The 13,509-nt window shown below is 43.7% G+C and overlaps 1 protein-coding gene across 1 annotated transcript; it reads right to left on the bottom strand.

Annotated features, from left to right (window-relative positions):
- Window positions 1–7,509: 7,509 nt before the first annotated feature.
- On the bottom strand, window positions 7,510–10,372 carry LOC142183163 (pulmonary surfactant-associated protein A-like). Its single transcript, XM_075258107.1, has 4 exons — window positions 10,336–10,372; window positions 9,845–10,021; window positions 8,937–8,993; window positions 7,510–7,886 (listed from the first exon to the last, which is right to left on the bottom strand). Exons 1-4 carry the CDS (start codon window positions 10,370–10,372, stop codon window positions 7,510–7,512), a joined length of 648 nt encoding a protein of 215 aa, XP_075114208.1.
- Window positions 10,373–13,509: the final 3,137 nt, after the last annotated feature.

The raw sequence follows: 13,509 nt of genomic DNA, 5'->3' as shown, positions 1-13,509 counted from the left end.
AATTCGATTCGAACAGCCGCTCACTGTTCGAGTGTTCGAATGGGTTTCGAACCCCATTATAGTCTATGGGGAACATAAACTCGTTAAGGGGGAAACCCAAATTCGTGTCTGGAGGGTCACCAAGTCCACTATGACACCCCAGGAAATGATACCAACACCCTGGAATGACACTGGGACAGCAGGGGAAGCATGTCTGGGGGCATAAAAGTCACTTTATTTCATGGAAATCCCTGTCAGTTTGCGATTTTCGCAAGCTAACTTTTCCCCATAGAAATGCATTGGCCAGTGCTGATTGGCCAGAGTACGGAACTCGACCAATCAGCGCTGGCTCTGCTGGAGGAGGCGGAGTCTAAGATAGCTCCACACCAGTCTCCATTCAGGTCCGACCTTAGACTCCGCCTCCTCCGGCAGAGCCAGCGCTGATTGGCCGAAGGCTGGCCAATGCATTCCTATGCGAATGCAGACTTAGCAGTGCTGAGTCAGTTTTGCTCAACTACACATCTGATGCACACTCGGCACTGCTACATCAGATGTAGCAATCTGATGTAGCAGAGCCGAGGGTGCACTAGAACCCCTGTGCAAACTCAGTTCACGCTAATAGAATGCATTGGCCAGCGCTGATTGGCCAATGCATTCTATTAGCCCGATGAAGTAGAGCTGAATGTGTGTGCTAAGCACACTCATTCAGCACTGCTTCATCACGCCAATACAATGCATTAGCCAGTGCTGATTGGCCAGAGTACGGAATTCGGCCAATCAGCGCTGGCTCTGCTGGAGGAGGCGGAGTCTAAGATCGCTCCACACCAGTCTCCATTCAGGTCCGACCTTAGACTCCGCCTCCTCCGGCAGAGCCAGCGCTGATTGGCCGAAGGCTGGCCAATGCATTCCTATGCGAATGCAGACTTAGCAGTGCTGAGTCAGTTTTGCTCAACTACACATCTGATGCACACTCGGCACTGCTACATCAGATGTAGCAATCTGATGTAGCAGAGCCGAGGGTGCACTAGAACCCCTGTGCAAACTCAGTTCACGCTAATAGAATGCATTGGCCAGCGCTGATTGGCCAATGCATTCTATTAGCCCGATGAAGTAGAGCTGAATGTGTGTGCTAAGCACACACATTCAGCACTGCTTCATCACGCCAATACAATGCATTAGCCAGTGCTGATTGGCCAGAGTACGGAATTCGGCCAATCAGCGCTGGCTCTGCTGGAGGAGGCGGAGTCTAAGGTCGGACCTGAATGGAGACTGGTGTGGAGCGATCTTAGACTCCGCCTCCTCCAGCAGAGCCAGCGCTGATTGGCCGAATTCCGTACTCTGGCCAATCAGCGCTGGCCAATGCATTCTATTAGCTTGATGAAGCAGAGTGTGCACAAGGGTTCAAGCGCACCCTCGGCTCTGATGTAGCAGAGCTGAGGCTGCACAAGGGTTCAAGCGCACCCTCGGCTCTGATGTAGGAGAGCCGAGGGTGCACTTGAACCCTTGTGCACCCTCAGCTCTGCTACATCAGAGCCGAGGGTGCGCTTGAACCCTTGTGCACACTCTGCTTCATCAAGCTAATAGAATGCATTGGCCAGCGCTGATTGGCCAATGTATTCTATTAGCCTGATGAAGTAGAGCTGAATGTGTGTGCTAAGCACACACATTCAGCTCTACTTCATCGGGCTAATAGAATGCATTGGCCAGCGCTGATTGGCCAGAGTACGGAACTCGACCAATCAGCGCTGGCTCTGCTGGAGGAGGCGGAGTCTAAGATCGCTCCACACCAGTCTCCATTCAGGTCCGACATTAGACTCCGCCTCCTCCAGCAGAGCCAGCGCTGATTGGCCGAATTCCGTACTCTGGCCAATCAGCACTGGCTAATGCATTGTATTGGCGTGATGAAGCAGTGCTGAATGTGTGTGCTTAGCACACACATTCAGCTCTACTTCATCGGGCTAATAGAATGCATTGGCCAATCAGCGCTGGCCAATGCATTCTATTAGCGTGAACTGAGTTTGCACAGGGGTTCTAGTGCACCCTCGGCTCTGCTACATCAGATTGCTACATCTGATGTAGCAGTGCCGAGTGTGCATCAGATGTGTAGTTGAGCAAAACTGACTCAGCACTGCTAAGTCTGCATTCGCATAGGAATGCATTGGCCAGCCTTCGGCCAATCAGCGCTGGCTCTGCCGGAGGAGGCGGAGTCTAAGGTCGGACCTGAATGGAGACTGGTGTGGAGCGATCTTAGACTCCGCCTCCTCCAGCAGAGCCAGCGCTGATTGGTCGAGTTCCGTACTCTGGCCAATCAGCGCTGGCCAATGCATTCTATTAGCCCGATGAAGTAGAGCTGAATGTGTGTGCTTAGCACACACATTCAGCTCTACTTCATCAGGCTAATAGAATACATTGGCCAATCAGCGCTGGCCAATGCATTCTATTAGCTTGATGAAGCAGAGTGTGCACAAGGGTTCAAGCGCACCCTCGGCTCTGATGTAGCAGAGCTGAGGGTGCACAAGGGTTCAAGTGCACCCTCGGCTCTCCTACATCAGAGCCGAGGGTGCGCTTGAACCCTTGTGCAGCCTCGGCTCTGCTACATCAGAGCCGAGGGTGCGCTTGAACCCTTGTGCACACTCTGCTTCATCAAGCTAATAGAATGCATTGGCCAGCACTGATTGGCCAGAGTACGGAATTCGGCCAATCAGCGCTGGCCAATGCATCCCTATGGGAAAAAGTTTATCTCACAAAAATCACAATTACACACCCGATAGAGCCCCAAAAAGTTATTTTTAATAACATTCCCCCCTAAATAAAGGTTATCCCTAGCTATCCCTGCCTGTACAGCTATCCCTGTCTCATAGTCACAAAGTTCACATTCTCATATGACCCGGATTTGAAATCCACTATTCGTCTAAAATGGAGGTCACCTGATTTCGGCAGCCAATGACTTTTTCCAATTTTTTTCAATGCCCCCGGTGTCGTAGTTCCTGTCCCACCTCCCCTGCGCTGTTATTGGTGCAAAAAAGGCGCCAGGGAAGGTGGGAGGGGAATCGAATTTTGGCGCACTTTACCACGTGGTGTTCGATTCGATTCGAACATGGCGAACACCCTGATATCCGATCGAACATGTGTTCGATAGAACACTGTTCGCTCATCTCTAGTCAACGTTAAATAACCAATCGCAGAAGGCACGAGTCATCAGCCGTCTGGGTGCACTCATCATTGTGGAAGGCATGATGGATCAGCACAAGTATGCATCTATCCTTGCAGACCATGTTCACCCCTACATGCGAATTGTTTTTCCTCAGGATGATGGCATCTACTAGCAGGACAATGCGACGTGTCATAAAGCTCTCAGTGTAGGTGCGTGGTTCGAGGAGCACCAGGATGAGTTTACCGTACTCCCTTGCCCAGCAAATTCCCCGGACTTGAACCCAATCGAGAATCTGTGGGACCACCTCGATCGGGTTGTTCCCACCATGGATGCTCAACCACGTAACCTAGCACAGCTGGCCACGGCACTGGAGTCGGCATGGCTCAACATCCCAGTGAACATCATCACAACATCCCCTCTCTTCCTGCACGTCTCGCAGCGGTCCACTCTGCAAAAGGTGGTTATTCCGGATTCTGACAGGTGGTCACATTAATGTGACTGGACTGTTTATATCAATATGAGGTTGGCTGGCTGCATTCAGTGTGTGAAGGGATCAGTTTTAGGCAGAAATCATGTTATCGCAATTGGGGAAGCAATTTGTTCTGAATGTTTTGCAATATGTTTGGATAGAGGCACACTACCAGAAGATGTATTCCAGGGTGTCCTCAGATACCAATCACATCCAGTATGTGTATATAGGTGCCAAGCCCATGAGTATTATCACCAATGGTGTTTTATTACAATGTCAGGATTAAAAAAAAAATTCCTGAGCTCTTGCACAGTAAGCAATGAGATCTTGTAGAAATGAGTCTTCTGGGTAAGTCATTCTTGTGAAGCAACTTTTCTAACCATGTAGGGTGTGAGATGCAGTAGTGATGTTAAGACTCTGAAGAAAGTTCAGATGTTGCTATCTCTTAGCTGAAATATAGGGTAGTGTGGTCTGCTGGGACAGAATGGGCTCTGAAAGTTTGGACATTCACGTCTGAAAGTCATTGCCATTTTGAAGCAGCCAAAGGCTGTCACATGCGGTAGGTACAAGGTTACACATCATTAAGTGGGATGGTTTGGATATTTATTGGACATTAAGATCTTGACATACTGAGAGAGTCCATTTAGCTAAAATGTTAAAGATTGGAAAGGTGGGGTCAGATGTCATAAACCTGCCAAATAATCAGGTTAACGAAAGGCCAATTACAGTAATTTGCAAAAGTATTCACACGCCTTCAATGTTTTCACAATTTGTCATGTTACAGCCACAAACTTAAATTTATTAGGTTTCATGTATCATGGTTTTTAAAAATGTAATCAAATAAAAATCTGAAAAGTGTGACGTGCAAAAGTATTCAGCCCCCTGTACTCTGGTACCCCTAACTAACATCCAGTGCACACAATTGCTTTCAGAAGTCACTTAGTTAATAGAGTCCAACTGTGTGTAATTTAGTCTCAGTATAAATACACCTGTTCTGTGGTTTTTTTATTGGACACTAGTGAACAAACAGTATCGTGAAGACCAAGGAACTCACCAGGACAGGTCAAAGATAAACTTGGGGAGAAGTTTAAAGCAGGGTTAGTTTATAAAAGCATATCCCAAGGAGCATTGTACAATCCATCTTCCAAAAATGGAAAAAGTATTATACAACTGAAAAGCTACCAAGACATCGCTGTCTATGTAAACTAACAGCTTCAGCAAGGAGAGCATCGGTCACAGAAGCAGCCAAGAGGTCACTCTGAAGGAGCTGCAGAAATTTACAGCTCAGGTGGGAGAATCTGTCCACAGGACAACTAAAAGTCGTTTCACTCCACAAATCTGACCTTTATTAAAGAAGAAAACCATTGAAATAAAGACGTAATAAGTGTCTTTAGCAGTTTTCCACAAGTTATATAGGAGACATTTGGAACACGTGGAAGAAGGTTCTCTGGTCAGATGAAACCAAAAATTTATCTTTTTTGGCCTAAATACAAAACACTAAGTATGTCGGAAAAGTAACACTGCACATCACCCTGAAAACACTATCTGCACTGTGAAACATGGCGGAGGCAGCATCACGCTGTGGGGAGACCTTTCTTCAGCATGGACAGGAAAACTGGTCAAAGTTGATAGGAAGATGGATGGCGCTATATACAGGGCGATCCTGGGGCCGGCTGCGTGCCGGCTGTATCCATTAATTCCTATGGGAGCGTGCTATACGAAACAGCCGTTTCTAATAGTATTCGCTCATCTCTACTCTCCACATGTATCTTGTCTGCTGGGGCAGCTGAGGGGGAAGGAGCAAAGGTGAAGAATATCCAAAAAGGATTGGGGAAGGGGTACAATATTAAAACAGCAGATGTGATGAAGGATTCCATAGTCTGGCTAATCCCATCCATACATTGCAGAAAATTATCTACAGAAAAACTGCTGCTATTTAAAAAACAAACAAACAAAAAAAAAAAACGCTTGAGCAAAATTCTGCAGACTTTTTGTGCATTTTTTTTTTTTTGATGGTGTGCTTGGTTTCTAAAATATCCTCTTTGTTTCCCATGTGGTGCACTGCTAAATCCCTCATTGGTGCCATAGCTTGAGTAATCCCTTTATCTTACCCCTTCGTGCTGTAGGCATTTTCCGATCTTCGTTTTTGACCCCCTGCTTTCCAAACTCCATAACTTTTTTATTTTCTTGTTCACAGAGCCATATGAGGGCTTAATGTTTGTGGGACAAACGGTAATTTGTAATAGTATATTCTGTATGTTTTACTGGGACCCTGGAAGAAATTCAGAATGTAGTGGAATTGGAGAAAAACTGCATTTGTGCGACTTTCCTCCCACTTCTCTTATACTAAATGTATGGACATTTGACAGTACAGCTACTCATAAACTGCATATTTCGGCATTGCAAAGGCCCCAATATTTGAGGGAAATCCTTAATCTTATCCCACACTATCAGCATGAAGACAATTGTGGATTATCTCCCGCTCATACTCCTTAAAATACAAGCCTCCAATGCATATAATGGAGGGACTGATGCAACCATGCAACTTATCATTTGGTTCTGATATTGACTTATAGCATATAACCGGTCACCAAACAAGCCCTGTACAAATTCTAAGTGGTAGCCAAATGGAAGTCCAATGAAGGAGCCAGAAAAGATGTGGCATCAGCACCATCTTTAAAAAAAACGACAAGGGTATTTGGTTTATTTAATCCTGCAACTTTGGCAAGACCACGATCCCTACATATGTATATGTAGAAACATTTTGAACTGGATTGTTCCGGACTTTACAATCGTGTACTCAGAGGAAGCACCACCAAGTTACCCAGTTTATCCAGAGTTTGGACCCATCATTAAATCTAGTGATGATGTGTATAATATGGTCAACAGAGTTTTCAGTCTCCTACATACAATAACATATTGTAACGTCTCTGTCTGTTCGGGTCACTGCGTCACCCTCTGCTCGCATGCTGCGGTGCAGGAGGCATGTCCAGTTTGGTTCCTTGCTTAAAGTTTTTGGTTGCATTGTGTGAACAGGGCTCTAGTTCTGTGATTGAATTTCCACCACACCTGTCCTCTGTCCTTTTTTGCCTCTGTTTATGAAGTGGTTAATTCTAATCTTGCCGTGTGATTGACAACCTATCCATCTATCAACTCCAGGGCAGGTTCTTACTCCCTATTTATTCTTGGCTCACATTCACATTGGTGCTTGCTATTGCCTTGTGCGTGTTGGCTTTTCTCTCGCTGTTATTTCTTGTATTCTGATTCTTGACCTCTGGCTTTCCCTATTGACAATTCTTTTGGATATCAATTTTGACACTACATTGCTTGACTGTTACTGACCCCTGGCTAGCTGACCTCCCTTGTTTTGTTTGTCTTGTCTGCGTTTTGTGTTTTACATATTTTGGAAGGGTTTTGTTGTCCAGTTGTCGCCTATTATGTAGGATAGGACCAGGCAAGCAGGAAGGGACGGTGGGGGGTTTCAGACCAGGGCTCACTGTCTCTTGTGCCCCTTCCTCCAGGGTTCATCAGCAGCTACTGGGGAATTGTCGTCCTAGCAATTCCCTAACACATATCTTATAATATTTCCATGCAATCCCTTGTCCAGGTTGTCAGATTTCTTGGTAAACAAAGAAACATTCTGCCCCACTTTTGTTATATCTCTTTGTATCAGTGGGACTTGTCTTCCAAGACTCCTCCACTGTCCTCCACTTCTCTCATAATTTTGTATTATTGAATATGAGTGATAGTAATAATAATAAGATAGAGAATGAACACAGAAAAGAGGACACATAGGTTTAATATGCCTTTAGTTTTATTTTGTAAAATGTATTTGACAAAACAGCAATGCAGGATTAAGATACAGGATTTTTATAAGGTGAGCCTCAGATGGCTGCATAGTTTGCATTTATAATTCACAAATTGTAAGACGATTTTGGTTACAAGCTTTATCATTCCACTGCCCATCTGTGTACATTTCGACACAGCCCTCAGTGCCTTTTCCACTGGGTTCTCCTTTATTCCAACGAGTGTAAACTGCTGGGGCGCCATTCATGTAGTTAAATTTGCCGGGTACTACTCCTTCCCTCAATCCTATATAGGGATATCTGTTAAAAATCTTCACAAAATGCAGTACTGCAGCGTTCTCGGCTTCATTCATCGGAGCAACAATTTGTCCACCGACCCCACTACATGTAGAATTGGATGCTGCAAAGTCCATTTCTTTTCCACTGGTGGCGATCATTTTGTTTCCAACCACTTTGATCCTTCCTTCAAGTTTCATGACTAAATAATTATACAAAAATATTAGTTATTATTAGAGATGAGCAAGTAGTATTCGATCAAGTAGGTATTCGATCGAATACTACGGTATTCGAAATACTCGTACTCGATCGAATACTACTCGCTATTCGAATGGAAAAATTTGATGCAGAACCATCATTGATTGGCCGAATGCTATACAGTCGGCCAATCAATGCTGGTTCTTCTCCTACCTTTAGAAGTCTTATCCGCGCAGCATCCCTGCGGCGTCTTCCGGCTCTGAATTCACTCTACCAGGCATCGGGCCTGGGCAGAGCCGACTGCGCATGCCCGCACTACAAGAAAATGGCCGCTTTGACTGTAAGCGGCCATTTTCTTGTAGTGTGGGCATGCGCAGTCGGCTCTGCCCAGGCCCGATGCCTGGCACAGTGAATTCAGAGCCGGAAGACACTGCACGGAGAAGACTTCTCGGAGGATCCAGCCCGACCCTCACTCGTGGACTTGGTAAGTATAATTTGATTGAATGTTGCCTACCCCTGAAACGAGCATTTTTCTCCCATAGAGTATAATAGGGTTCGATATTCGATTCAAGTAGTCGAATATTGCAGGGCTACTCGAAACGAATATCGAATCTAGAACATTTTACTGTAAGGAGCGTCTTCTGTATTTGGTCATCTCTAGTATGAAGTAAGGAGTGTCTTCTGTATTTGGTCATCTCTAGTATGAAGTAAGGAGCGTCTTCTGTATTTGGTCATCTCTAGTATGAAGTAAGGAGTGTCTTCTGTATTTGGTCATCTCTAGTATGAAGTAAGGAGCGTCTTCTGTATTTGGTAATCTCTAGTAAGAAGTGTTTTCTGTATTTGGTCATCTCTCATATGTGTATTTATTTGGCTTTGTCAAGTCCCAAAGCACGTATCGTACACCCCAAAGACTTCTTCCATAAGATGGTGAGTTGCAGCTAAAAATATCACTATATCAACTATTAGGTGGTATCAACCTAGACTAGATCTAGTAAGCCGTTCTCAATGCAGTGACATTTTAATATTTGACCAGAAATGTTCTTCAGTTACTTGCCTGCTTCTAGTTTGCTTATACGACGTTCAAGGTCTTGCAAAGATGCAGGATTGTTGACTGTAACGTGAGAAGCAAATATTAGATTTATAGATATATAGATAATGTTACATTTTGAAAGCTTCAATCACAATTCAGTTTGTTATCTCCGGGAGGGTTATTGTGAAGCACATCCCTGAAGGTTTAGTTGAGCTTCTATAATTCACTGGAAGAATGATTTTCCTAAATCAGGATATTATACGTCACTCAATATCATGTTCATATTTCTTGGAATGAATGACTGGAGTAAGCTGTATGAAAACTAACCAATGCTTACTATGCTAAGGATACAATATATGTCTATAGCTCTTATGGAACCCTATTAGTTTCCATGTTTACTGACTACAAACCAGCGCCATGTAGTCTGATCCTGCAATCCTTCTTCTTTCCATCTGTGCCGTTTCTCTTCCCAATGATAGATTAGTAGGACATAGAAGCTAGATGGAATGGAATATGGCTGCAGATGACACAGGGTTTGTTCGTAGTCATGAAACATTGATCAGCTAAGGGGTTGTAGACACAAACATAGTGGAATATTATTTAAGACAATTTACAAAACTGCTTAAAGGTCAATATAATTTACTGCAACAACATTCACATTTGGACTTTTTATACTGATACAATGTTCTATAGAATTTATCACTGAAAACTAAAACACAACATTGAGTAAGACACAGACAAGAACAAGGAATTCATATACCCTTAGAAATGATAGAAACCATGTCCTTGACAAGTAATTTATCCTGAATAACACATTGATACGTATTGTATAAAACAATATTGTCAGCATTCTTTACACCTTGCTTTCGTAAAACCTGTTGTACTCCATTTACATTTGCACTGCATGTAACAGCCTATAAAAGTTCACAAACCTTTTACTCCAATTTTCTTCACAATCCCTTGTGGTGCCTTTGCATTCGGTTTTGGAATAGCAGCAACTTCTGGACTTTTTGGCAGATTTTGCGGCTGAGGAAGACAAGCCACCATACCGACCACTAATGTAAGCACGAAGGATCCCTGACGGAACATCTTTGGTAGTTGAAGAGAATCTGTACGTCACAAATTTGGAGATTTAGATCACAAGGAAGCTAGAGACACTGTATACAAGTTACCAACCATGATTTAACTGTTGTGTTTCATACAATTTTACATTTAGATTATTCAGCCTGATATCGGACATACATACTCAGCTTTGAGCTGGGGTTCTTTGGCTCCTTAATGTACTGTAAAAGACTCATCTATATAGCATATAGTTCTGCCCTCCTAAGTCAAAGAATACCTAATGAACATACCAATCATCTAAAACAAGATATATAATAAATAACCATAAAATGGGAATATCTAAATGCTATGTGGTACGTACCTTGAAGACACCTGAATCGTGGAGAACTCACAATCATGGAGATCTCATTTTATACTTTTCTGGAACACTCAACAAGTGGCAATACAATAAAACAGTTATAGAAATACCCCTTTGTTATACCCCTAACAGTGACGTGAATGACTGTATCTAATGGATTTGCACAAGGTAATGAATGATACACTAAGAGGTATTTAACAGGACCAAATTGATTTTCAAGCATCTACTATAATCGTCAATAGATCTTAGTATGTCGTTCCATAACTAATTGAACCGAATTCTGATGTAATGGTTACCTCAATGTACTTGACAATGTTTGTACAAGCAATATATATATCACTTTGTGAGGGTCGATCTACTGTACAATTGCTGTGATGTAAAGAACCTCCTTAATGGCTATGTGCAATGTCAGGGTCCTCATAGCTGAGCTGAGGTTTGAAAGAGCAACAAATGTAATGAATGGATACAAAGATCTAATTCCATTGATACAGAGAAGTTCTAAGCAGGAGATGACTCTATATGATGACCATATTGCTTAACCAGGCATATGAACAAAGTTGTACAAAGGTTAACTTGACCTAGCAAATGGCAGGTTGACATTTAACTTGTTACATACCATTCAATCGGCATATTAAATGTTACCTTTTTGTGATCAGAAATCGTCACTTATACAAAGGATAGTGGGTAACTAGCTGATCGATGGAGATCTGAGTGCTAAGACCACTACCGATCAGCAGGATAACTTGTTGTGAATGGAATACCCCTTTGGGCTAAGGCCCCACATACTGGTCCAAAGACAAAAAGTGCAGTGGGAAAAACCATGGCAGAAACGCCCCCGTCCACTTTACAGGCACTGCAAAATGCAGCATTTACATGGGGCTGCAGCCTTTAATGTCAAGTCACATATTAAAAGTTGACTTTCTGCAGCAACAGATACAGTCATTTGGTAACATTGTGATGTGAACTTGTTATATTCTTTGATGGCCGTTTCGTTTCGTACCGATCCTGGTTTGACCCAAATATTCAAATTTTTCTGTTTAGAATGGAGATTTGTCTCAGACAAACTAAAATGACTGCACTATACCGCATTATGCCGAAATATACTCTGAGGTCTGTTCTGATCCCAGAGTATTATTGGTGGAGACCCTGCAGAGCTGAATAAAATAAAAACCTTATGTTACATTGGATGTCACCAGGAGAGAGGTGGACATTGCGAGGAGGCCAAAAAGAGGTAACTGAAGGTGGGAACGAATGTTTTTTATAAATGTTTTCACCTGTTTTTGCCTTAAAGAGCTAGATATTGGATAGATATGTTCTTAGAGCAATAAGAGTGTTCTGCACTCTTTAATGTTTTAAGCCAATTTAAGATGTGCTTTGTACCAAACTTCTTTGACTTAAAACTAGGGTCGAGCGATCGTGTTCGGAAAAGATCGGATTCCGATCGGCGATCGAGAAAATTTCACAATCGCGATCGGAATTCCGACCACGATCTTTTTATGTGGGATCGAGATCGGTGATCTTTTCCCACAATGCTTTGCTTAGCCTTCACACTGAGTATATGCTGTTCCATAGGAATGAATGGAAGCAGCCGGCACACAGCCTTAACCCCCTGTGCGCCGGCTGCCTCCATTCATTCGAATGGGAGGCTAAACTAAACATCTCTAGCAGCTACTTACCTCTAGAGATGGCTGCTCCGGTGCCCTCCTTCTTCTTGCCTTGCTTCCCCACCCCCAGGTTAGTGTTTAAAGCGCTAGGTAGGCGGGGCTTGTGGCTTAGGAGAGTGTGGGCGGGTACAGGGTGGTTAGACGTGACGTCTCCCCTCCCAGTACCCGCCCACACTCTCCTAACCCGCCCACACTCTCCTAAACTGGCAGGGAGGGGGCAGCGAAGGAAGAAGACTGCAGCGGGGAGCGGCAGCGAGGACAAGAAGAAGGAAGGCACCGGGCACCGGACCAGCCATCTCTGGAGGTAAGTGGACACCAGGGGGGACTAAGTAGCCAGAGGATTAAAAAAAAATCCTCTGGCTACTTTAGTGATTCACTACACAGCGTGGATTCTAACAATTGTTAGATTCCATGCTGTATAGTGAATAGGATTGCTTTTAAAATCTGATCTCCGATTAATAAAAAAATCCCATTGACTTGCATTGGGATCGGAATTAGGATCGAGATCAGGTTCGAATGAAAAATGATTGGAAATCGGATTTTAAAATCGATCCTGAAAAGTCAAGATCGGCTCAAACCTACTTAAAACAAATCAGGGACCTACTAACATGCAATTTATCTTGAGAGTTTCGCCCATTGCTAATATTCTTCTATCCTTCTATTGATAACATCAGGATGCCATAGAGACAAAACATTAGGTGTCCTACTCATATGCCGCTTTGGACCCTGTAGTTTACATTGATGTATTACATATTGTTTCTAGCATAATGTTTTGAATAAGATAAGCTGTAAATATCTGATCAATGCGAGGGCAGCCTGTCAGAGATGTCTCCGCTCTGTATAGTATACAGTACACAGAGATGGAAACAGTTATCTATGTCCCCTATATTGCAGACATGCGATGGTACTGCAGTTTAGCTTCCATTGAAGTTAACACCATAAATTCCTTCTTTATCTACTCGTGAGCCCGCACATATTAGAAATGTTTGCTGCTGGGGCCACACGGTGGCTCAGTGGTTAGCACTGCAGCTTTGCAGTGCTGGAGTCCTGGTGTTCAAATCCTGCCAAGGGCAAAAAAACATCTGCAAGGACTTTGTATGTTCTCCCCATGTTTGCATGGATTTCCATCCTATATTCCAAAAAAGACTTACTGATAGGGAAAAAAATGTACATTGTGAGCTCTATGTGGGGCTCACAATCTACATGAAAAAAAAAGAAGAAATGTTTGCTGCCCAAACTCCTCTAGTTTTAGGTTATGATTGCCTTTCCTACTTAGAAGGTTTAGGGTAAGTTCGCATGGGGTTTTTTGGTCTGGAACCGGAGGTGGAGGCCACCTCTGGTTCCAGACCAAAATACGGGTAGCTGTGACTGGATGCCGGTGGCATCCAGTGGCGCCCTCTGCTCCAAATTAGGCCCAAATGAATGGGCCTACTTGTGAGGGAGTGTCTTCAGGCAGATGTCGCGAGGATCTTGAACAAACAGCTCCCGGAAAAAAGAAAAGACTGGCTCCCAC

The sequence above is a fragment of the Leptodactylus fuscus genome, chromosome 10 (assembly GCF_031893055.1).
Source record: "Leptodactylus fuscus isolate aLepFus1 chromosome 10, aLepFus1.hap2, whole genome shotgun sequence".
In the NCBI taxonomy this organism is placed as follows: Eukaryota; Metazoa; Chordata; class Amphibia; order Anura; family Leptodactylidae; genus Leptodactylus; species Leptodactylus fuscus.
Note: the sequence above shows the minus strand (reverse complement) of the source record. Positions and strands in the feature narration are given on the sequence as shown.

Bases quoted from the DNA above. Each gene is read 5' to 3' on its own strand.
- LOC142183163 (XM_075258107.1), bottom strand. From the start codon at position 10,372: ATGATTGTGAGTTCTCCACGATTCAGGTGTCTTCAAG. The intron at 10,022-10,335 runs GTACGTACCACA...TGTGACGTACAG, and splicing joins ACGATTCAGGTGTCTTCAAG to ATTCTCTTCAACTACCAAAG. The intron at 8,994-9,844 runs GTTTGTGAACTT...CTCACGTTACAG, and splicing joins GAAGAAAATTGGAGTAAAAG to TCAACAATCCTGCATCTTTG.